This window comes from Halichoerus grypus, chromosome 7 (genome assembly GCF_964656455.1).
Source record: "Halichoerus grypus chromosome 7, mHalGry1.hap1.1, whole genome shotgun sequence".
Taxonomy (NCBI): Eukaryota; Metazoa; Chordata; class Mammalia; order Carnivora; family Phocidae; genus Halichoerus; species Halichoerus grypus.
The window spans coordinates 123420901-123445513 of record NC_135718.1 but is presented as its reverse complement, the minus strand read 5'-3'; the positions used below and the strand labels follow the sequence as shown (position 1 = coordinate 123445513).

Genomic DNA, 24613 nt, shown 5'->3' with positions numbered 1-24613 from the left:
TGTGACCCAGCCTCTCCTGACACTTGCCCTCTTCCAGGTCCTGGGCTACCCTAACCTGTGCAGCCCACACATGAGCAGTACCCATCCCATATGTCAACCTTGGGCAGACCCAGCCTTTCAAGTTTATGATACTCCAGCCAGGCCCCAACCACTTGCATAGCTATCATTGTGGAGGGAGCCCACCTTCCAAAAAGCACTCTGAGCTGAAAGCCACAAGTGGCAACAGTTGCACATGTGAACTTACTGCCTGATGGTGTCACACCTTCTCTAGGAACCAGCACCCCTTCGTGTCTCCAAACAGAGGAAAGCCTGTAATGCCAGCCAGGCCCCTTCTGCAAGGCAGTTAAAACACCTCTAGCTCTGGGGACGCCTGGGTGGCTCAGTCAATTGAGTGTCTGCCTTTGGCTCTGGTCATGATCCCAGGTTTCTGGGATCAGCCCCACATCCGGGCTCCCTTCTCAGCAGGGAAGTCTGCTTCTCCCTCTCCCTTTGCCCCTCTCCCCTGCTCATGCGCTCTTTCTCCCCCCCCACCACTCACTCTCTCCCAAATAAATAAGTAAAATCTTTAAAAAGAGTTTATTTATTTGACAGAGAGACACAGCGAGAGAAGGAACACAAACAGGGGGAGTGGGAGACGGAGAAACAGGCCTCCCGCAGAGCAGGGAGCCCGATGGGGGGTTCGATCCCAGGACCCTGGGATCTTGACCCAAGCCGAAGGCAGATGCTTAATGAGTGAGCCACCCAGGTGCCCCATAAATAAGTAAAGTCTTAAAAAAAAAAATCTTAAAAAAAACCCCACCAAACCTCTAGCTCTGCCTTTGAGAGAAAGGTTCACAATGGGTATATGGGCTTTGCACTTTAGGCTGACACCTTCCACCCCCAGTACATCCCTCCTGTGCCCTGACATTGCCCTGGTGCAGGTATCCAGCTACCTTGACCTGTGCAACCCACACATGCCCAGTCTTCACCCTGGAAGCTGCCCATGGGCTGCTGTGGACAGTCCAGGCCTCTGGAAGTCCAGCATGAACCCCACAAGCTGAATGGCAGTAACGGGGTCAGGCTTCCCCAGTAATTAAGGCTCCCAGGTGTCCCTTATTGGAGAGTGCCCCAGTCAGCCAGCCTGCCCCGTCCATTTTTCCAATTCTGCCTTCAGCAGAAATGTGTACATTTGTAGATGCCAGGTACCCCGAACAGCCCCCTCCTGTGACCCAGCCTCGCCCCACATTGCTCTGCTCCAGATGTCTGACGACACTGACCTTTGCTGCTGGTGCATGCCCGGTCCTCACCCTAGCAGCAAGCTTGTGACCCAGCTCCTCCCCCACTTGCCCTGTTCAGGTCCCTGGTACCGCCGGCTGTGCCACCCGCATGTATACAGTCTGAATGCCATCAGCCACCTTTGGGCAGTGGGGGCTTACGGAGCCTGTGGAGCTAGGGCCCCTCGTCAACCACCTGCATAGCCTCAAAGATAGAGGGAACCCACCCTCCTGAAAACTGGTCTGAGTCAGCTCCTAAAAAGAGCAACCATCGGTCCCCAAGTGGATTTACTATCTGCTGGGGTCCCGGGCTTCTACAGTCATCTAGGCTCCCAGGTGTCTCTTCCTGGATGATAGATACCCTGAGCAGCCTGCATGATCCAGCCCCGGCAAGGCCATTCAGATAGTCCAGCTCCGCCTTCAGTGGGACCGTGTGCAATTGTGTAGGTTAGGGCTTGGAATTCGGCAGCTACCTTGTAATCCCAAGAGCCTGCTCCAGTAGCCAGTCCTCTCCAGAGGCTAACCCGGGTCAGGGGCTCCTCCACCCCGAGCTGTGCTGCCTGCACATGCGCGGTCCATACCCCTGTGCGAGACTTGAGCAGGCCTGGCCTTCAAGCCTGTGGAAGTCCGGCCAGGCCCCAGCTACCAGCATAGCCAACAGCAGGATAGCCTCCGGCGATGTGGGGGGAGCCCTCTGATAATTGCTCTGAGGTAGCAACTGCAAATGGGCAACACTCAGTCCCCAGGTAGACCTGCTGCCTGCTGGGGTGCTGGGCTTCACTAGAAACAAAGACTCCCAGACATCTCCTAATACAGGACACCCTGTCCTGCCAGCCACCTGGACCCACCCTGTCAAGGAGCCTGAACACTCCAGCTCTGCCTTGGGGTGAATCTTCCATAATGGAAGGTAGATCTTGAATTGGGCTGATGTGCTGTGCCTCCTAGAGCTGGCTGCTATCATCTGACCCTTCCCAACACTTGCCCTGTGCCTGGTCCCCAGCACGCCTGACCTGCACATATACTGGAATGGGCAATTGTCTTTACCTGGACTTACTTTCCGCTGGTGTTCGGGCTCCTGCAGCAATCAAGGCTCCCAAGTATCTGTTATTGGAGGATATTCCAGCCAGCTCACAGCATCCATCCTAAGCAAGACAGTCCAGTTCCTCCAGCTCTGCTTTCAGGGGGAATAAGCACATCTGTATAGGTTAGGGCTTGGAATTTGGCAGATGCCTTGTAACCACAAGGGTCCACTCTCATGATCAGGCCTCTGAGGACACTTGCCCTGTTCCAGATCCCTGTACACCTGCACACGCTTAGTCTATACCCTCTCAGCAGGCACCGCATCAGGCAGCGAGTCCAAACGGGCCACCTGGGATCTGTGATTGCTGCAGATGCCCAGGACTCTGGCAGAGAGTGAGTCTACAAGGGGACTGACCTTTGCCAGTTTAAAGCTACCACCTCAAAACAATTTTCGAGTGGTGGCCTCCCTCCCTCCTAGAGGCTATTCAGGTTGTTTGCATCTGGCCTGAGCTCCATAGGCTTCCATAGCTAAAGGCCTACTGATGCGTGTGGACCACAGATGCCCTGGTGGCACAAGTCAGGGTAGTGAGCGATGGGGAAAAGCGCAATGTCAGGCAAGGCTGGTTCATAGAGGGGGCTGTTGGGGATATCTAGCATTACCTAATTCTAAGCCTTAACCTACACAATGTGCACATTCCTGCTTAAAGCAGAGCTGGGGGAATATGGACTACCTTGCTAAGGCAAGCCTGGGCAGCTTGGCCAGAGTACCTTCCAATAACACACACTCGGAAGGCTTGATTGCAGCAGGAATTGGGGACCCCAACAGAAAGCAGGTCCACAGGAGGCTTGGGGGTGGGCTTTCTCTTACTCTTGAGGCAATGCCAATGATTGGGGATGGGTCATTGTTCCATAGGCCTGTAGGTGTGTACTGTGCATGTATGGGCCTTGAAGGTCAGGGTAGCCAGAGACCTGTTCAAGGGCAGGTGTCAGGAGAGGCTGCGTAATGGAAGTGGGTAGTTAAGGGTACGAAGCATCTGCCTAATTCTAAGCCCTAACCTCTGCAAATGTGCTTTTTTCCCCTGAATGCAGAGTTGGAAAAAACTGGACTGCCTTTCTAGGGTCTGGTCAGGCAGAATGGTGGGGTTCCAGAAAAATAAGACATGATTTTAGTGTTTCATAGCAATGAAACGATTTTAAATTTAACCTACCAACAGCTATCTCATCACAAAATTGAAGGTGAATATGGCCACAGGGCTATTTTCTTACTCTATGCATTTGAAACTGCTGCGATCACATTCTGAATGTCCCATTGATTTCTGAAGTCCCTGGAATAGTGCCTTTTTTTTTTGTTACAGTTTCCTGATTTTGCGGATATATTGGAACTGGCTTCAAAGGTCAGGCAGGCATCTTATATATTTGGCTAATCCATGTTAGCTAAATCTGGCTTTAGCTATGTGGAGAAAGATAATGGCTATTTTGAACTACTTTTGAGCGGGGCTTTGGAGGGGAAGGAAGGACATGAATCATGTGGGAGCTGCTCAAGCTGCTCAAGAGGGCACAAGATATCAGCTCAGAGAGGGTGTGGAAGCTCCTGCTAGATCCTTCGTTGGACTTTAACCCAGCCCAATGTTTAACCCAGCCAGACTGTTATGAAACAGGGGCTCTTTGACGAAATATTGGAAAGTATTTAGACCACTAAGGTCAGAGATCCATGAAGCTCCAGCACCTCCAAGGACTCCTTCCTTCCTTGACCGTGGGAACAGGCTAAAGATAAAGGAAGCTTCTGTTTCCTACCTCGGGAGCAGGAAGGGAAGCAGGAATGCTTTAGGTTGGCTCACAGAGGTATGTCTGAAACCGGAGATGGGTTTCTCTCAAAGCAGTGATTCAGAGTGAGGCAAGAAAACCTGTGGGGGCAAGTCCCATTCGAATGTTCAGGGCAGTAAAGTGGTCTAGGATGTCCACGTAAGTAATAAGAACAGGGATTATTCAGTAGAATTTTGCAATCGTAGAGCTGGAAGGGACCTCAGTAGCAATCTAGTCCAAAGTTTTGTTGCCACGCAACTCTCTCTTCAAACAAAAGCTTCCACAGGAGCCCTAATACAAACCTATATGAAAGCAGGATTGCTAGGGGTGCGGCTTGGAGGGTCAAAAAACCCACAAAAGCTTACTTATAAAATTAGAATAACTTTAAGAACTGGAAGAAGTTTTATTTATATCATTGAGAAGCTAAAGCAACATTGGTCACAAAGAATAAAGTTCCCCAAACTGACACATTCTTATATAAAGTGAAAAGCCTTTGAATCTTTAAAGACATTTTTATCTGGAGGCATGAGAACGGGGAATATGACTTTTCGTCACACGGAAATGAGCCTTAGATGAAAATTTTCAGATTTATGGACTATGCTATGCTGCTTTGGGACAATGAGTCCCCAAGCCCCGCGAGGTGGCGCCCCTGTTCGGCATTTTGAGAACGTTTGTTTCTCTCCTGGAGGGTCTGTTGGCCTCGTGTTTTGCAGGTTCAAGGAAATCCGATTAGATACCACGCACTAGGAAGCCACACTTGCGTTCTTCTATTTTAACCTCCTTCCCTCTCACTTTCGTTCCAACGATAGAAATCCACATAACATTACGGTTACTGAGGTTTCTTCACTTTTCAGAAAAGGAAGAAACAAATTCCCTAAATATTCCCAGGGGGGAAAAAAAACAACAGGAAGAGCCTTCCAGGGGGCCTGGTGCAGCCAAAGGAAGCCTGGGAATTTGAAGACTTCTAGTTCGGGCTGCGCCAACTAGAAGATCCTGGGGAAGCAGGGCTCCCCTGGCCTCAGTTTCCTCGTCGGTAAAATGGCTCTTTGCGCCCTACCATCCGCGGCATCCGGTGGCAGGGGAGTCAGACACATGTCAGCTTAAATTACGGATCCTACTTAAATCTGTAAAAGGGGGATGTCATTATGGTGTGGTCGCTGAGATTAAGTAAAACAGTGTTCGTAAGCGCTGGTACAGTGTCACTAAATGAGTTTATTACGCTTCCTACGTTTTTATTATTGCTTTCATTACCCTCCGGCGGGAGGGGGAGAAGCCCCTCCGTGGGAAAGCCTAAGGAAATTACACGTTTTTCATTAATTTTTTAAAATATATTCAAGGGAGGTTTCAGAGGTTCAGGCTACAACGTGCTGAAGGACAGTAGACGGTGAGGGACGGGCCGCACTTCTGAGGCAGAAATCCGGGGGTAATCGCTACTTTCACAAATCCTCTGTCGGGGCTTTTCTCCCCCCCGCGGTAGCGGCCCCCCGCCCCTCACTCGCTGACAGAGAACACCCGCCGCACAGCGGACTGACGTCCCGCCCCGAACCTCCCGGAGCCTGCGCGAGTGGCAGTGCCGAGCGCCGCGCGGTGGGGAGAGGCCTCGGGCCCCGCCCCCATGCGTCACCGCGTAGCGGCGAAGAGGCGTTTCCCGGGGCGTGCCGCGGTTGCTAGGCGACCACACCGCTCCCCCTCCCGCCCCTGTCGCTCCTCTCCCCACTCCCGGCCAGGCGAGTCGCGAGCAAAGGCGCGCGGATCTGCAGTGTCTGGACGAGATTCCCCCGGGAAGTGTCGCGGCCCCGGCGGCAGCCGCCCCAGCGCAGGTGGACCCTGCACTCCGGACCCTCCAACCGCCGCCCCTCCCCCCGTGGGTCCCGAGCTAGCGGATGGGAGGCACGGCTCGCGGGCCGGGGCGGAAGGATGCGGGGCCGTCTGGAGCGGGACTCCAGCCCCAGCAGCGGAGGTAACGGCGCCGCAGGGTAACGGGCTGGGGGCGCCCGAGTGGGCGGCTGGCGCAGGCTGGCGAGGTCCGGGGGCGGGGAAGGCCTGGGCTGAGGTTGGAGTGAGCCCCTAGCAGGAGGGACGAGGGAAGGGTTCTGACCGCCTCCGGGGGACCGGCCCACCTTCTTCCCCTCCGTCAGCTCCCCTCCCCCCCCCAGCCCGCCGTGATCGGGGGAGGGGGCTAGAGCGGAGTTAGGAGAAGCAGCCCTAGATCGGGGATATGGTAAGGAACTCTAAGAAGCTGGGACTTTTTGTGGGGCTTTTTAACAAACTGGGGGAGGCAGGGAGCAATACCTTTCAAGGAAGCCCTGTTGCTCAGAGCAGATAACCAAGGGCTGAACTCGGGGTTTTGCCATGAGGGGTGCGGTCTGGCTTCGGATATGCAGGTTAAGGGTTGTGCTGAGTAGGGCTTTCTGGGGATCCTATTTTGAGAGATTCTCCACCTTGCATTGTGTTTTACACCTAAAAGGAGACAAGGGACCCCCCCGCCCCACCCCCGCTTCATTTGCATGCAGACTTCCTTTGGGTAATTTCCTCTGCCTATTTATAGGAATACTTGCAGGTCTTCAGTGTCTTTTTCTCTATAAATATGAACGCCTGTCCCATTTTATTTATTATATTCATGCTGTTAGCGAAGAGTCAGCCATATCCCGAATTTTTGTTGTCAGAGAAGCAGTTTCCATTAAAGATGTAAATAATGCTATCAGAATGTGAGCTAGTTTTTAAAAAGAATATTCCAAAAAATGATTTTAGTGGACTTTTTAAATTATTTGTATTTCTATGACACATCAATTAAGAAAGCTCTAGAACTAATTTTACAAAACCGTTTCTAAAGGCAACTTTAAATTTGAAATAAAAAAATTGAAATAAATATTTCAGCTTATTTTAAAAGATTTTTAAAAATTTTTCCCCTGCAACCCAGTCATCATTATTGTATTTGTAGTGTATTATGTAAAAATGATACAATGAAAGGCTGATATGTGTGATTGGGAAATTCATGTTCTTAGTGGCAGATGAAATACATTATCTAGGACCATCTTGTGGATTAAATAAACCCTCTCCCTCTTTTGTGGTGGAGGCACAGCGCTAAAGAACAGAGAGGTGGTCCTTAGTCCTTTAGCATCTAGCTTCCACCATCCACCAGAAAATGAAGTGGGTAAAGAAGTGAAATTCAGTACATTTTGTAATTTAGAGACTCCCTTTAGTATTTGTTGTGCTTTTCACTGTATGTTTCTACAAGTTAGATAGATGTTAAGTGGGTGCATAAATAAATAATAAAAAGAAGAGAGCCCTAAGAAGACCTTTTATTTCTTGCATGTAGACTGGAACTATTCTTCCCATTATAACATGTGGAAAACAAGCTCAGGAAAGAAGGTAGTGGTAGAGCTGAGATTAGAATCCAAGTCTCTGACTTTTAAAATATAGTTACCTCTGCCTTTTTTTTTTTTTTCTCTGTCTTTTCCTGTTCTGGTTAGCTTTCAGGCTTCAGATTCAAACTAGCCTTTCTTTTTTCAAGTAGTAAGTTAAATGAGATCCTTTTGATAGTCCCTTTTTTAAATTTTTTTTAATATTTCATTTTTAACTAATCTCTACACCCAACATGGGACTTGAACTCACAACCCCGAGATTAAGTCACATGCTCTACCATCTGAGCTAGCCAGGCGCCCTGATAGTCCCTATTTTTTAACAACATTCACAAAGTAAGACTTGTTTTAATTATTTCAAAATACAAACCTAGAAATGCTTTCCTTTTTAAAAAAAAGAAAAGTTGGGTTTCCTCTATTCTTTTGCCAAATACTCCAGTTGTTTGTATTCAGTGCCAACATGCAGTGTAGACATTTTTTTTGTATTAGTTATTTGTGGCAGATGTGAGGCAATAAAGGCACAGAATGTTTTGAAAATACAAGTTTATATACTTCAGTTACTGATGAGGATTTTATCTGTAATCCTTTCAACTAGACTGGGGGATGGTGTCTATGATACCTTCATGATGATAGATGAAACCAAATGCCCACCCTGTTCAAATGTACTCTGCAATCCTTCTGAACCGCCTCTACCCAGAAGACCAAATGTAAGTAAATGAAGTGGTTCTTTGCTCTCTAGTTGTCTTGGAAAGAAGGAAGTGCTACTTAATGCCCAAGGTACAGTTACCTCTTGCTGGCAACCCAGACTCTTTTGTGTCCTTTTGGTTTCTCTTGACTTTGAAATAACAATTGCTGTGGTCCAAGTTTAGCTTTACAGACTGATTTTGATTTGGAGCCACAAGTATTCCTTTCAGTCACTGGGATAAATATATGGCATTAGTAAAAAAAATAATAAGCTACTTTTATCTGCTGAATGTTTATTTTGTTATAGAATGACACAGTGTGTTGTAAAAACTCATTTTAACAAAAACCAGAAACAGAAAATACCCCTGAATTCATAGATCTGCCCATTTTTTTTTCCTGCCAGATAGAAGTGCAGTCCTAGCTTATTAGTATGCTACAGAGAATCACTTTATGGGTCATAAATAAAATTTGAATAGTACAGTTTGGTTTTGATGCATTTAATCATTCTGGATCTTGCAGACATTTAGCTTTTGACACTGTTTTACTTAAGGTAATAAAAAAATTAATTCATATTCCCTCAGCATACACAGAGTAGTAGGGAGAATAGGGTTTGGACAAGTTCCAGGATAGAGGGAAGCTATCCTGTGACTTTAACATTTGCTGCATTTATCACCTAATGAACAAATTGAATAACTGAATATACTGATTTGTAATTTCTCCTTCACATTTCTGCATTTAAGACCTCAGATTGTTTCTATATTCCAAAAAAAATCACATGCATTTTTCATAGCCCTCCCCAACTTTTTGTCAGCTTTTGCTATTAAAATCAATCTTTTCACTAGTTCTGAGGCTAATATTATTACAAAGTATTGCCTAAATGTATTTGGAAGGCTGGTCACCCTATTTTTAACCTGTTCTCTGGAGTACAGTAAGTTTCCTTTACATTCTCAGCAAGCTTATTTCTTTAATATGTGAAAGACCTCTGAGAGATCCAGAATCCCATACTCCTCTGGTTGACCATCAGTTTTCTTGGTTACTGGCTGCCAGTTAGCGTGTCTCTGTGGGAAACTTTTTTGCAGTTGGTCTGGGGCATTAACATGTGACTTAAAAGTTCATTGTAACTTTAATTTAGAGTTAGCCAATGCTAATCACCTCCCAGCAGGTCAATTAAATTGTATGTTTCAGTATCAAAATGAATTTCTTACTGTATAATATAAAGAGTAACCGTTTTTTTGGGACATAGGCTTTTCATTCTAACCTAATGGTGTCTTTGCAAACTTTGCTGAAAAAAATGCTCTTTGACATCTTGTTGACATTTATAGTTCATTATGACGTGACTCCATCCCCAGATCCTATTGCTCTTTTCACAAAGCCTTTAGGCTTCATTGTTTATCCAAGATGTTCTTACGTTCTCATTGTGTACTATAAATCATCCGCTTATAGGCTTTTATTGGGTTAAGCTTTGTGTTGCAGATTTAGGGCCAAGAGCTAGGAAAAGAGGATGGAGTGTTTCATGTCTGGATGAGAAGTATATTCCTTCTCAGAATTTCTCAACAAGATCTTCAAGACTTGATTAACACAGTTGAGGATTGTATTTGAAATGTCAAGAGCCCTCCAAATTAACAGTGTATGTGAAGCATTCTTAAATAAAACATGATTAATCTGGCATTATCTGTCCCTGTGGTATAATGACATAAGAAAATAATTGGTATAGTTGGTCATATATACTGCTTGGTTATTGTGATTATAACTACAGACTAGAAATGTATAGTATTTTATAACTATTATACTTTAACATGCGTGCAAATTGTAGATTCTACTAGAACAATGGAAGGAAGATTTTATTTATAGCACAACAGTCTTGATACATAATTGATTCAGGCCAGGATTTGAGTTATGTACAGGAAAGGAAAGAAACCTAAGAAGAGAACCCCCCCCTGTGTGGAAAAACTCCTTCCTGGAATTCTTCAGATGCACTGGAGATTCAAACCTTGATAATCCGTAGTGGACTGTACCTGAAACATGGTGTTCTGCTCTGGGAGCCACACTTCAAGAGAGACATGAAGTGCAGCCTGTGTTGAGAATGTGAATAGGATAGTAAGCAACCATGTGAAGTAGAGGATGTAATGGGATGATGAGCCCAGGGAAAAATGGTGGGGGCAGGACAGCCCCTTTTAGGTATTGAAGGACTTTTACATGAAATTTGGACATTCCTATGTAGTTCCAGGGGGCAAAATAAGACTCAGTTCACAGGGAGAGAGATGTAGGCTCACTCTAAGGAAAAACCATGAGTCAGGAAATCCAAATGACATCCTTAATTTTATTGTAATAGTTCTGTGAAAATTAAATTTCTGTTCTATATCTGTTCTTATTAATGTTCTGTGCCTGAGACCCTCTCTTTATCACGAACAGAAATGAAGACCTCCAGAGCCAGCACATTCTTACATGTAGGCAGAGTAGGTAAAATACCCAGGGATGGACCCTCAAATCCCTTTCGTACCAGCTTGTCACTGATGACCACGGTTCCTAGAGAGTCATTCCTTTGGGTTAAGGCATTGCTCTTCTGTTAAAGTTCCAATATCTTGGAGAGGTGACACCTTAAATTGTATAGCAAGTTGAAAGCAGGTTTTATGCCGGAGAGAAAGTGCGTGAGGTATTTCCATGTATCCTAAAGGAGGGCCTGTTGTGGGGCCATCATGCTGCAGGAGACCTGTGTAGTGCCAGATGTCTGGTGGAGGGAGACTGGAGATAAGGAAGGAGGTCCCACAGAGAGAAGAGAGAAACGGAAAGGGCAAAGAGAGGGCGTATAGTTTAAACCTTAATATGTTGAGAATTTTGTCTAATTATTACCAGTGTTTGTAAAATGTTTTATAGCTTGTAAGGGTCATTCACATATATTATTAATTATAATTTGATTCACACAGCATCCCACAAGTAGGTATTATTCACATTTTATAAATAAAGAAACTAAGGCTAAGAAACTGGGCAAAAGGTCAAGCAACCTGCCCAAGGACCTACAGCTTTTAAGCAGGATAGCCAGGACTCCAACCTAAGCCAAGCCTGTCAGGCATCTCTTTTCTTCAGCATGTGTCCCCAACACACTCGCAGTAAATATGTAGGTGCATTAAAGTTAGGTAGTGAAAATTCTAAGGAAAACTGGCTGAGATGCATGCAAAGTTTCGCTTTTATTATGTAAATCTACCTAAAACCAAACAGTTTTAATTCCCTCATTCAGCCAAGCCTATCTCCTCGGGTGGGGCTTGGATTCTCACTGTTATTCATCAGATACATAAAGAATTGGCCCAGAGGATCTCAGAAGTTCTCTCTGGCTTAGAACTCTTGTGATTCAGTGAGCTGAGCTACAAGCATTCAGTCATTTAGGGGGGAACCTGGGAGTAGATCATGAAGTCTTGCTTGATTCCAGGCCACAGCCATCATTCAGCCCTAGTGGAGAGTAGTACAGGTACTAGGAGAACCCGGTGCCAAGTGGTGTTCGTGGGAAGGGTGCTGGACTGACAGAAGACCTGCGTTCAAATCCTGTCTCTGTCCCTTTTTGGTGCTTTATCATTTATGGAACACTTTTTTTTTTTTCTTTTTCTCTTCCTTTTCTTTTTATAGAACACTTTAATATGCATATTTTGATTCTGATATATGCCCTTAAGAATTGGGAAGATACTTGAAACAGTAAACAATATGAGACAATATGTATATAATCACGTGCCAGATCAGGTGGTACAGATTTGAAAAGCTACAGTTAGGATATGAGGTTAATTAGCATGGGCTTGGAGTAGTTCTAGATGGAAGGGAGGGACTTGAATTGGGCCTTGAAAGAGTGCAGGATTACAGTGGGTGGGGTGAAAAGACTCAGCAGAAAGACATACCTATTAGAAGGAACTTAGCACATTTAGGGTTTGGTAAGAAGACCATTCTCTCTTGAACAAAGCAAGGCATATATCAGGGGTTGAGGTGGCCATAATACTCAGGGGGTCTGAAGATCGATATAACACAAGTCTCTATTGACTCCTGCTTTACTTATCTCACTTTTGGGTCATTGTAACCTATGTGACTGGACAGTTTTGTTGTTGTTCAGGCAGGGGAAGGATTCTTTCATCCTTCCCCTATTTTTAGTGGCTTTACCATTACATTCATTTTTCTTTTCCATAGATCACTGCTGAGCAGTTAACAAGAGATCACACTCAGCACTTTCTGAATGGAGGTGAGATGAAGGTAGAACAGCTGTTTCAAGAATTTGGCAACAGAAGATCCGATACTCTTCAGTCAGATGGCATCAACGACTCTGAAAAATGCTCTCCTACCGCCTCTCAGGGTAAAAGTTCGGATACCTTGAATGCGGTAAAACCCAGCAGTTCAGCCAAAGCATCCAAAGTGGTACCACTGACTCCAGAACAAGCGCTGAAGCAATATAAACACCACCTCACTGCTTACGAGAAGCTGGAAATCATCAATTATCCGGAAATTTACTTCGTGGGCCCAAATGCCAAAAAAAGACATGGAGTGATCGGGGGTCCCAATAACGGCGGGTATGATGATGCAGATGGGGCCTATATTCACGTGCCTCGCGACCATCTAGCTTATCGATATGAGGTGCTGAAAATTATTGGCAAGGGAAGTTTTGGGCAGGTAGCCCGGGTCTACGATCACAAACTTCGACAGTATGTGGCCCTAAAGATGGTGCGCAATGAAAAGCGCTTCCATCGTCAAGCCGCTGAGGAGATCCGGATTTTGGAGCATCTTAAAAAGCAGGACAAAACTGGTAGCATGAATGTCATCCACATGCTGGAAAGTTTCACGTTCCGGAACCATGTTTGCATGGCCTTCGAATTGCTGAGCATAGACCTTTATGAGCTAATTAAAAAAAACAAATTTCAGGGTTTTAGCGTCCAGTTAGTTCGCAAGTTTGCTCAATCCATCTTGCAATCTTTGGATGCTCTCCACAAAAATAAGATCATTCACTGTGACCTGAAGCCAGAAAACATTCTTCTGAAACACCATGGGCGCAGTGCGACCAAGGTCATTGACTTTGGGTCCAGCTGTTTCGAATACCAGAAGCTTTACACATATATCCAGTCTCGGTTCTACAGAGCTCCAGAGATCATCTTAGGAAGCCGCTACAGCACGCCTATAGACATATGGAGTTTTGGCTGCATCCTTGCAGAACTTTTAACAGGACAGCCTCTCTTCCCCGGAGAGGATGAAGGAGACCAGTTGGCCTGCATGATGGAGCTGCTAGGGATGCCACCACCTAAACTTCTGGAGCAATCCAAACGTGCCAAGTACTTCATTAACTCCAAGGGCCTACCTCGCTACTGTTCTGTGACTACTCAGGCAGATGGGAGGGTTGTGCTTGTGGGGGGTCGCTCACGTAGGGGTAAAAAGCGGGGTCCCCCAGGCAGCAAAGACTGGGTGACAGCATTGAAGGGATGTGAGGACTACTTGTTTATAGAGTTTTTGAAAAGGTGTCTTCACTGGGACCCCTCTGCCCGTTTGACCCCAGCTCAAGCACTAAGACATCCATGGATTAGTAAGTCTGTGCCCAGGCCTGTCACCATTGAAAAGGTGTCAGGCAAACGGGTGGTAAATCCTGCAAACGCTTTCCAGGGACTGGGTTCCAAGCTGCCTCCGGTTGTCGGAATAGCCAATAAGCTTAAAGCTAACTTAATGTCGGAAACCAGCGGGGGTATTCCTCTGTGCAGTGTACTGCCAAAACTCATTAGCTAATGGACAGTGCTGTGCCCAGAGACGTCTATGTTTGTATTTTTAATTATCTTGCAAACCTGAACATGGGGAAAAAATACAAGCCCATCGGTGGATATGTTTTTGTTAGACTAGATTTCTTTTTTTAACAAGGCAAAACATTTTTATATGACTGTAACAGAACTCTTTAAGGGCTAATTACCTAACCAGCCTGTGTTGGCCATCCTGGAATGTACATTAAATGACTTTTTATAGGTCAGTGCATCTTCGTTATTGTCGTCAGATGTACAGCACCTGTGTATGCTGCTACTGGTTTAAGTCCCTTTCTCTCAAGATACAAGGTGCCCCGAGAAGTGTATCCTGACCTCTCGTCACTTCTCATTTCCCTCAGCCTCTGTTCCAGAGGGGTAGTTTGGGACACGGCCGTGGTTCTGGATGAGAGCTGAAGCTAGCCCTCTTGCCCCAGCAGGCCATTCTCACCTCATCCCAGGTGAAAGGGCTCAGCAGAATATGGGGCAGGGGAAGGTTCTGGAACTCTTAGTCACTTGAAGAAGTGGTGTCACTGCTTCTCAATGACTCATTTCTCTTTCTCTCAATCCTGTGATGTGTGCCGTTTTAATTTTATATTGTTGTGGTTATTTTTACGATTTTTCTGCTTCTGATTTGTTTCCCGGGAAAAGCATTTTATGGATGTCCTACCACTTTACCAAGCGCTGGTTTTAAAACTAAGTCCTATGTATCACTTTACCACCCCACTGCACCCCTGTTTCCCGGGGACATAAAGCAGCTTCTTTGCCCCAGATGAATGTTAAAGGTAGAAGCGGCAAGCCAACTGCAGTTCCCGAGTTTCTCAGAACCCTGGAGACCAGCCTCCTTGCTGTATTGCCATGGACTTCTTCCTTACAAAAGTGATCACTCTCAGAGAAACCGAACCACGGCCCACTGCCCTCCCTCCTCTCTCCCCAGCCCTCTGCCACCTCAGCATGCCACGACCTCCCCACGGTCAATTTAAGCCAAAGACTGTTCCCCAGATTCTGAGTGAACTTCAGTTATAAGAAAATCCACACACTGGTGGTAATCCATTTCTTTTTCCTTCACTTCAACATCCTTTCTTTTTCTCTGCTAAGATTCAGTGAGGGCTGCAGTAAAGCTAACTGCCAGCCAAATGTCTTCCTTGGAAGGGTGGAGAAGGTACAGTAACTAAATAACCCAACGCTACTGTTTTCTTCCCCTCTACTTTCACCCTCCAAGAGTATGCCCGAACTCTGTCCTCAGAGTGGATTCTCTGAGGTAGACCATTGCTTTCTTCAACACCATTCTCAGGATGACCCAGTTCCGTTTTTACTGTAGAATTTAGTCTGCAACCTCCATAAGGTCGGAAGATCATAAGATCGCCGGGCAACACCATAACCAAAAGAAGAGAAATGCCAGGAGCACATCACCCCTGCCTTACCCAAAAGCACTCAGATTGCCACGGCACAGGCTGTGAAAACTGAGAGCAAACCACGTGGCCTTGGCCCCGGGCACAAGGGTTCAGACTGAGGCCTCAGCCTCTTGAAAAGGGCATGTCCTGGTGCTTCTGGTGACTGAGCAACTGCACTATTTAAGACTTGAATCGCTTCCTTCGCCCCAGGTTTACAGAAGGCGATGGAATCCACACCTCCTGTGGGCCCCTCCAACTCCTGCTAAGCTCTCTACCTAACGGAGAAGTGGCAGAAGAAGCCCCCACGTTATCTTGGCAGAGCATGTGTTGAGGTTGTTTTGCCCGTTGTTATCAGTGTGGAAGACCTGCTCTTTTAAGCAAACAGTGTTAAAAAGACTGCTGCCCCAAACACATCTGCTGTGCCCAGGATCTGGATGTTTGTGTTTGTTGTGAGCGATCTCCTTGGTCAGCCCACACCATCTGTGACGGGAGAAAAGGGGACCTGTGGCTGAGGTTGGCACGTGGTCTGTTCCTGTGCATTGAGCAGACTTAGGTTACTGAAACTAGGCCAAGCGACAGGCTATAGACTGCCCGTGACACCACAGACAAATTCTAGAAAGCTCTGGGAAGGTGGATGGATGTGTTTCTGCCTAAGTTTGGCAACCTAGAGAGTGACACAGCAGAGTCATCCAGGCTGGCTGGGACGCCTGGCTTCAGCAGCCGAGTCAGGTTTGGGGAGAGTGGGCTGTTTAAAACGTGCTGGCTGTGCCAGATGGATTTGGGGAGGTTTAGGAGTTGGTTTCACGTTTAGGGGCAAGTTGTCATTTTTAGAGGCTGTTACCCGGTGCCCCCTTTTATCAGCCACTGTTAAATTGTCATTTGGATCGCTGCCCGTAGCAGAGAGTGACTGAATTGGATCAGAGTTAGTGCAGAGATTCAGGCTGTCTTACTGACAGTTACTGAATTGTTCTTTAGCCATGTTTGTTCTTTTGGTCATTTCAATTAAACAGGTCAAGTTGGTTGACTTCTACTGATTTTTGAATTGACAGAATCAACTAAGTTTCCAAATTGCTATTAGCACTGTGAAAAGAGTGGGGTAGGAATTTTTGTTTAATTTTATTCCTACAGTCATTTTTTTCTCTCAACATGACTTTGAGATCTAATCCAGCTAATACCTGCTCCTTATATCATACTCTGTCCTACCTTCTGTCCTCAGAGTGATTGATCTGTTCATTCATCATGTGCTATCATGATTTCTCCTTTATTGGAATGTAAGCTTCAAATGGGCAGGCCCATGTCTTCGTGATGCTCTAAATGAACCAGTTGTAATGCTGTTGATCATGTGCAGGTGATGGAGGTTCATTTCCCTCCATATACCAGGAATGTGCTCACCTCTCGTCTTCTTTTATTTTTATTTTTTTAAGATTTTATTTATTTTTTCATGAGAGACAGAGGCAGAGGGAGAAGCAGGCTCCCCGCGGAGCAGAGAGCCCGATGCGGGACTCGATCCCAGGACCCTGGGATCATGACCTGAGCCGAAGGCAGACGCTTAACTGACTGAGCCACCCAGCCGTCCCTTCTTGTCTTCTTTTAAATTGACCCACACAATCTCCAGTCTCTAATCTCTCCTTTTTGAGAAAGGGTAATCAGAGAAGGATTATGTGAGGACACCTCCTTCTGGTCCAGCACTTGACATCTTGGTAATCGTGAAAAATGCAGCCATAAAATAACCTTAACTATGACTTAAAGATTCTGTTTCTGTCCCTTGGAGACTCTGAAAGAGGAGAGGGTGTATACCTGGCTCTTCCCCAGAAGACTGGTTTATGACTATAGTAGCATGCTTTAGTCCTCGGTGGGGTTTTTTGTTGGCTTTGGTTTTTGCTTTTTGGTTTTTTTTAGAGAGGGAGAGAGACAGAGGTGGGGAGAGGGACAGAGGGAATCTTAAGCGGACTCTACGCCCAGCTTAGCGCCTCGATCTCACAACCCTGAGATCATGACCTGAGCTGAAATCAAGAGTCTGATGCTTAACCAACTGAGCCACCCAGGTGTTCCTAGTCCTAGGTGTTTTAAGAGGGTTTGGGACAGACGGGTTAGCTGGCTAATGTCATTATACTCCTAATTTTTTTGACCTTTAATCTGTTAAGAGTGAGGTTTATTACATGATCAAAAAACAACGGAACAAAAGATTAAATAAAAAGTTCAACTGTGAAACAGTTTGGATCTGTAGCAGCTGGTCATGTTGAAACACTTTCTGTTTTGCCTAATTCCAAAGTAGGCATAATTAAAGTTAAATGCTAAATTTTAGGTAGCAGCTGATAAATGCTTCTGAGCTTGATAAATGCTTCTGAGCTTTCCTAACAGAATACTCCTACTGCTTTAGGGAACCATGGAAAACCTGCAGTTATTTCTCATGCATCTGTTGTTTGATGTCCTCAGCATGGAAGATGGAAGAGTGGCAACGATCATCCGGACTGCCTCTGTACACTCTTCTCTCCTTTGAGAATTAGGAATAAGTACTTAACCTTTGAACCAGGTGACAGAGTATGTTTTCCTCCAGGACTTCGGTCGTGTTGGAGGTGACTGGTCTGTAGAGCGGCTGAAACTTACTATACGCATAGCAACTGCAGCTATCCATGATATGAATGACCTGGAGTCTTCCAAATAAGGAGAGAGACGAGACAAGACAAGGGATTGGCACGTCAAGGAAGAGTTGTCCTCTGCCAGGATCAGCCTCCCAGTTTTAAATAATATTCCTAATATCCTCAGTTCAACATGTCCCACTTTCATCTTCAACCTGTATTTCCTAAATCCCAGGAATTTAGAATTTACTTCCAAACCTGGCCTTCAACCATAATGTGATTAGCGGTAATCCTTTCCAAGTGTCTGTTAAAGTATGCCCGCTAATTTCAGTGAGGCAAGTTTTTAAGAGTCACAGTGAACCCATCCTTGTAAGGACTAAAAGCTCCGGTCCCTGAGATCCATAACCCCTGAGATAAGCCAGAGCTACAAATACATCGTCTAGACTTTGAAGGAGAGAATATGATTCTTAATATAGCTCACCAACCGCTAAGTCGTGCCTAGACTGTCATAATTTTTCTATAACAGGAGAAGCCTGCCTGCCTGTTGCCTAGAAAGAGTCTCACCTCCTCTGCCACCACACAAATAAGCTAAAAAAGAAAGAACGGCCCCAAATCAGGCCAGATGGTGACCCATGACTATTTCAGCTCAGGATGCCAGCCTCTAAAGCATCAGGTTTGAATCATTTTGGTATCATGGGATTCTATCATTGTTCCTTTGAATCTGCTGACACGCTTCCTCTGGAAAGTATAGTTTGGCACGGATGAGTCAATGGATTTTGTTTCGTTTTATTTTGTTTTTGGAGTGGGGGGGTGTTTGTTTTCTAAAAAATAAAGATGAAATGCTTTGAGAATTTTTCAGCATCTCATGATTGTTTCAAAACCAAGTCTGAGGACTTCCCCAGGTGGCCCTGAGTCTCATATCCTGAAGTGTTGCCAATGTGGTGAGTGGGCACCAGTTACTATGGGTTATCAGTGCTGACAATGATAAAGAAAGTGCTCAAAAAAGGAAATAAAGGGGTAGGATGAGAGACAGCCTTGCAGAGATTCTGCCTGTCTTGTAGTTCCCCAGAGCCAGGGGACATACACCCTGACTTTATAAAGAAGGGAAATGGGAAGCCATGTAGGGATGGCCATTTTCCCAGGGGCCCTGAGCATCAGCTCTCCCATCAGGATTTCTGACATTCAGCCTTCAGGGGCCCAGGCTTAACTTAAGGATGAATCCTAACAAGCAGCTTCAAGGAATACAGTTTTATATGGGAAGTTTCAGTGTTTGTCTTAGGCCCTGGCCTTGTACCACTCAATAACTTAAAGAAAGCCTGAGGGAATGGAGCGCATGGAAGGAAAGGGAAACAAAGTTCTTAGCGGCCCTTGGGCAGCTTCACTCCTGCCTGCTTCTGATCTGGCCCTGCACCATTTTGCCCTGGCAACAGGAGCTCAGTGAACACTGAGCTCAAGGACCGCCTTCTGCCACCCTTGAATCATCCCCTGGATTCTTGAGCAGGCTTTTTGCCTCTGGGAGCCTGGCCTAAAGCTGGAGAAGGGCCTTCCTGTACTCACATGAAAGCAGCTGCACATTAAGAGAAACCATAGGCCAGGCAGAATTCTATCAGCCTTCCACATGCTGTTCACATTTCCCCACCATCTGGTATACCCCAAGCCAGGACAGCCCCGGGGCTTTTCAGAACTTAGAGCTTAGAGAAGGCAATGAAATGGCACTGAGAACGCTTGGTGTGTTGTCCATTGCTCTTCATGATCCAGAAAGGCATTTCAGTCCAGAGGCAGAAACTTGAAGTGACAGCAACTTGACTGTGACAATGCTAAGGTCTGATCTTGATCTTTCTAGAGCATGAGCCTGGACACAATTTGACCTTGTTTTGCAAAGGCTTCCCAGCCCTGCCTCTGCATCTGGCTGCTGATAGACCCAGGATACCCAATCCAAACACTGCAGAGATTCCTTAATCATTCCCAGGGTGGCTGAGGAGCCCTTGCCCAAACATCTCTGCCTTCTGAAGCACATCCGTACAGGCCTTTGTTAGTGCATTTATTCTTTCAACCGTGACTTATTTATTGAGCAACTGCTGGGGTCGGGCGTTGGGGAAGCTCTTTAGTGGCCTTTGTCAGGGATGGGAGCATCCACAGCATTGCCTACCTCTCTCTCATAGGTTTTGTTATTTAACAAAAGCGAGGCGATGGGCTTAGAGAAAACTCCCAAGTTACCTACGCTCTGTTCTGGTTTTAAATTTGTGGAAATCTGTAAGTGAATGGGGCAGGGAAGGGAGATGGATTCAGAAGAGAACGTTCTGAGTCTCTGCGGATGGTGTGAGGCTTGTGTTCTGAGCTGGTGGAGGAGAAAGATGGGGGAGATGGAGGTATGAAAGAGCCACCATCCCAGAGCTACTTGGCTCTCAGTTGCCCTCCATTTCTGACCCCGAAGATGAGATTGGGTTTACCCTTGGGGTTGCTTTAGCATGATTTCAGGCCAGGGGTTTGACCCCTGGTACGCCCTCTTCAAACAGCCATTCTATCCCAAGTTAACTCTCCAGAGCAACCACAGGGGCGAAGGAAGGAGCAGGCACCGGCGATCCCTCCCACTCTTCCCTCTCTGCCGACCTCCTTCGACAACTTGCTGGCTAGCTTTGCTATTTTCTCCGGCGGCGGCCGTTCGGACATCGTTCATTTCGGTCCCATCGTCAAACCCGGGCAGAGCCTGAGACCGAGGTGAATACTTGGGATGGATGCAAAAACTTCCCCCCTGAGGTCATGGTCTGCAGTTTTTGAGCAGCTGGCCCTCACTGTCCTGGTTCCAGTCCCATCTCGGTAAACCTTCTTTATTCAAGCGCTCCTTTCTTCTCCTTGGATCCCCAAATCACTCTCCGCTTCAAAATGCTAGAGGGACCGCCCAGGCAAAGCAGCATGAGTGAGAACGGGGGAGGCTTGCGACTTCTCTGGGGGCGCCAAGCGGAGGGGCGGACCGCCGGGGCTTCCCCTCAATCCTGCCGAAATAACAGGGATCAGGAGCTTCCGCGGCAGGTCTTCCTGCAGGGACAGCTCTTTCCCAACGGCAGGGTCACACACGCCACCCCTCCTACCCTTTCCAAGCCCAACCTTGGGCAGCTGCATTTTCAGAGTAAGCCCTCCGTTCCTTCTTATTCCCGGCCCTGAATTCTGCTACCTCCCCAGAGAAAGGTGCAGCGTTAGCCGGGAGAGCCTGGGTGGAGCTGGGGCTGGACGGGGGGCAAGGCTGGGATTTCTGGAACGGCGGAGTCTCGGTAGGTAAAGTCAGAAACGGGGGAGGGAACAACAGCAGGCCCCCCGGAGCCCTGGGAGTGCCCTCCCCCCGCCCCCCACAGCAGCCGCTCCGCAGGGGCACCCCAGAGGCCCCCCTCTCTTTGCCTGCCTTCTCCGTTCTTCTCTCCCATGTTCTGTGTGCCAGGTGCCCTGCTGGGCAATTCAAACATGACTAAGACACAAGTCCTTGCTCTAAAAATTTGGTGGAAGTTAAACAAAGCTCAGGCAGAGTTGAAATTCAGGGAGCTATATATGATGTAGACATGCACTAGTGCCCTAGGAGTAAAAAAAAAGAAAAAGAAAAAGGTGGGGGTGAAGGTCAACAAAGGAGTTTTGCGGTGGCTGCCCCTCTCCATCACTAGCCATGACCTTGTCCCCCACTGACCACCCATTGTCTGCAATGCCTCCTGCCTGAGAGATCATGAAAAAATGGTGCCCAGGCTCTTCTGAACAGACCCAGTGAGAGACAGCCCCACACTGGAGACACCAAACACCCTGGTCCCTTTGGTTAGTAGCTGAGCCGTGGTTTGGAGCCAGACTCTCCCCTGTTGCTATCAAAAGAAGGTGCCCCATTCAACCCGCCATCCCCACCCCATGCAGTGTTTACCGTGCATTCTCAGCGACTCTCTTCCTCTGCCCTCATCCAACTCCCCAGAGGTGCCAAAATGGGGGTTATTTTTACCTACAGGGTTGGGGAAGGGGCAAAGGCTGAGACTGGGGCAATTCAGTGGCGCCAGCTGAGGCTTAAATGCCCTGAGAAAGCCCCACCCCACCGGCTCTCGCCAGCAGAGAACCCGGTGGGAAATAAATAGTGCTGTGTGCCCAGCCGGGAGGGCTGGCCCGCATCTGTCTGCCTGGACCAAAGCCAGTCACATGAGCCCAAGCTGGTTAAAAAGAGAGCTGCGGTAATCTCCCAGCTCAAGTGTCTCAATCTGGCATGAGGAGCTATGTGGGCGAGGCTGCCAGTTCTTCTTTATGGGGCCTGGGTGGACAGGGGAGAAGCAGTGGGAAAGCAGTGGGAAGGGGCAGTTCAGGCCGGGGAGGGAGCCAACCAGCAGACTTCACCCCAGGCAAAACTATCAGTCCCCGCGGCCTGGCACTGGGAAAGGGTGATAACCCCCAGGAGGGCAGTGTAGGCAGAGGACTTGAAAGGCAAAAAAGACTGGCAAAAGTTCCACAAACAAGTCTTTGGCCAAAGCTGTTGTTTCCAGTGGGTGCGCGTGGGCGTGGGCGTGGGCATGCAAACAACACACACACCCCTCATAGTTTCTTTCCCGTAGCTTTGTCCCGCGTGCGTGCACCGCCCCCCGCCAACCCTCTCACTTCAGAACGTCTGCGTGGGATGACCTTCAGCAGTACATCTATCTGCTCTCCCTTCCCCCACCCACCCTCTCCTGTGACTCAGGGACTCAGGGCAGTGGCTGCTTCCCCTCTCTAGGCCTCAGTTTCCCTTTAGGCGGCCGGTTTTGGATCTGGCTCTCAGGGCCCCTGAGGCAATCTAGGGCAGCACACAGAGAGAGGCTCCCAGGAGGAGTTTTTACCAAAGTCCTGGAACTAGGTGAAACGATTCAGCAAGCTAAAGCCCTCCTTATTCAGATCTGAGCTCCTGAGAAGTTGGGGAACCTTGAGCCAGGAGACCTGTTTGCTCAGATCCTGCTGGTGAGAAAAATGCCCTATGTATCCTGATGGAAAATGTGCAGCCCCAGGTGCACCTGTTCATTGCAGTGAGCGTCTGCATGGAGGGCTGGGATCACAAGAGGTCGAAAACTTGCTCCCTGCAGGATGACATGGTGCTGTGGAATGGGGAGGCCCAGACAGCAGGAGCTGTCAGCCCCAAGAAACCTAAACTCAAGGAGCCTGAACTGGAGGAGGGACACATTCAACAGCCCCAACGATTATTGTCTTAGTGGTTGAGTTCAAGGGAGAAATTGGGACAGTGACCCCAAAGAAATAAACAAACAAAAGCACTCCACGTTTACATATCTAACTGGCTCAGAAAAACACTGAACATATAGGAAGGGAGCAGGATTATTTGTGATTTCAGGGACTATTCTGGAACTCCAAGCTCCATGAAGGTACTCCTAAAGTTGGGGACAAAGGTTCATTTTCTCTGGCTGGAAAATTTAAGAAATCAGTGGGGAGTGGGACATATGCAGAATCATGTAAGTTCCTGGAATGCAATAAATAAATTTGATTCTGAGCCAATTTATCTCCCAAGCACCAGCGCGGAGCCACCATCTGGAGAACCCTGACAGGCATGGAGCTAGACAAGGGAGTAAAAAGGCCACCGTGTCTAATCCCCACTCAAAGAGGAGTAATTGGGAGAGTCTGATGAAGAGGCTATTTGCAAAACTGGGGCAGGGTTACAGGAAACTATTAAGGGACAGCGAAGCACCCAAGGGATAGCCACATTGGCCAAAGGAACGGTTGGTGCGATTTCAGAGAGTATGGCTGCCAATGATGCCGCAGGGGGCGGCCACTCCACAGAGCGCCCTTGGTAGAGGAAGACAGGCAGGGCCAACCTCTGGCCAGCAGGGAGGAAGCAAGGGGACGAACAGGCTGCCATCTCCTCTTACACCAATACCTCCTATTGGCCAAACCTAACTGCAAGTCAGGGGCGAAGAGACTGGTTGGTGTAATCCTAAAAAGCCAAACTCCCAGGGCACAGAGCACAGTGGAGAAGCGTGGGGAGTGGATCCGGCGGGATAGAGTACGTACAACACAGTCTCTATGATCCTAAGCAGGCAATTCCATCAGTATCAATAAACAATTTGGGGGCACAAAACGTGCACCAGCATTGTGCTGTCCACTGAGGATAAAACCTCAAAAGCCTGGTATTCTAAGGGCGCCTGGGTGGCTCAGTCGGTCAAGCGTCTGTCTTCGGCTCAGGTCATGATCCCAGGGTCCTGGGATCGAGTCCCGTGTCAGGCTCCCTGCTCAGTGGGGAGCCTGCTTCTCCTTTTGCCCCTCCCCCTGCTCCTTCTTTCTCTCAAATCACTAAAAAAAAAAAAAAAAAAAAGAACCTGGTATTCTAGCTGGGGAGCCAGGAGCAAGAGTGTTCAGGGAAGCCTTCTTGGAGGAAGTGGGAATGTGAGCTGGGGCTTGAAAGACAGGTGGGCAAAGGGCTGGGAGCACTTTCTTTCACTGTAACAGAATGCCACTTAGCAACTGGATCCATCCAGGGCCAAGTTTCAGCTCTTCCACCCCTGCGATTTTATCTAATGGCCATGGACGAAGACAGCCATCGGATGGTAGTTGTCTGACTCCACACATTACTTCTCGCCTCACCTGGAAGGATCATATTCTGAACCGCCTGCCTGAACTTTCTGAACCATCTTCCCCGCTGGGTTCTTTTTTTTTTTTTTTATGATTTTATTTAGTTATTTGACAGAGAGAGAGACACAGCGAGAGAGGGAACAAACAGGGGGAGTGGGAGAGGGAGAAGCAGGCTTCCCGCTGAGCAGGGAGCCCGATGTGGGGCTCGAT

The 24613-nt window shown here is 47.5% G+C and overlaps 1 protein-coding gene and 1 long non-coding RNA gene across 4 annotated transcripts in view; one reads left to right on the top strand and one right to left on the bottom strand.

The window, feature by feature from the left end:
• LOC144382608 (uncharacterized) overlaps window positions 1-24613 on the bottom strand; it is a 116755-nt gene that overhangs the window by 68382 nt on the left and 23760 nt on the right. The window lies entirely within an intron of this gene.
• Window positions 5819-14096, top strand: DYRK3 (dual specificity tyrosine phosphorylation regulated kinase 3). 2 transcript variants are annotated; one of them, XM_036118215.2, is made up of 3 exons: window positions 5819-6036; window positions 8034-8145; window positions 12287-14096. In XM_036118215.2, the coding sequence occupies exons 1-3, from the start codon at window positions 5960-5962 to the stop codon at window positions 13859-13861; spliced, it is 1764 nt and encodes a 587-aa protein (XP_035974108.1). In that variant the 5' UTR covers window positions 5819-5959; the 3' UTR covers window positions 13862-14096. The 2 variants fall into 2 exon arrangements, with proteins under 2 accessions (XP_035974108.1, XP_035974109.1); XM_036118216.2 differs by lacking the exon at window positions 5819-6036 and adding an exon at window positions 6082-6297.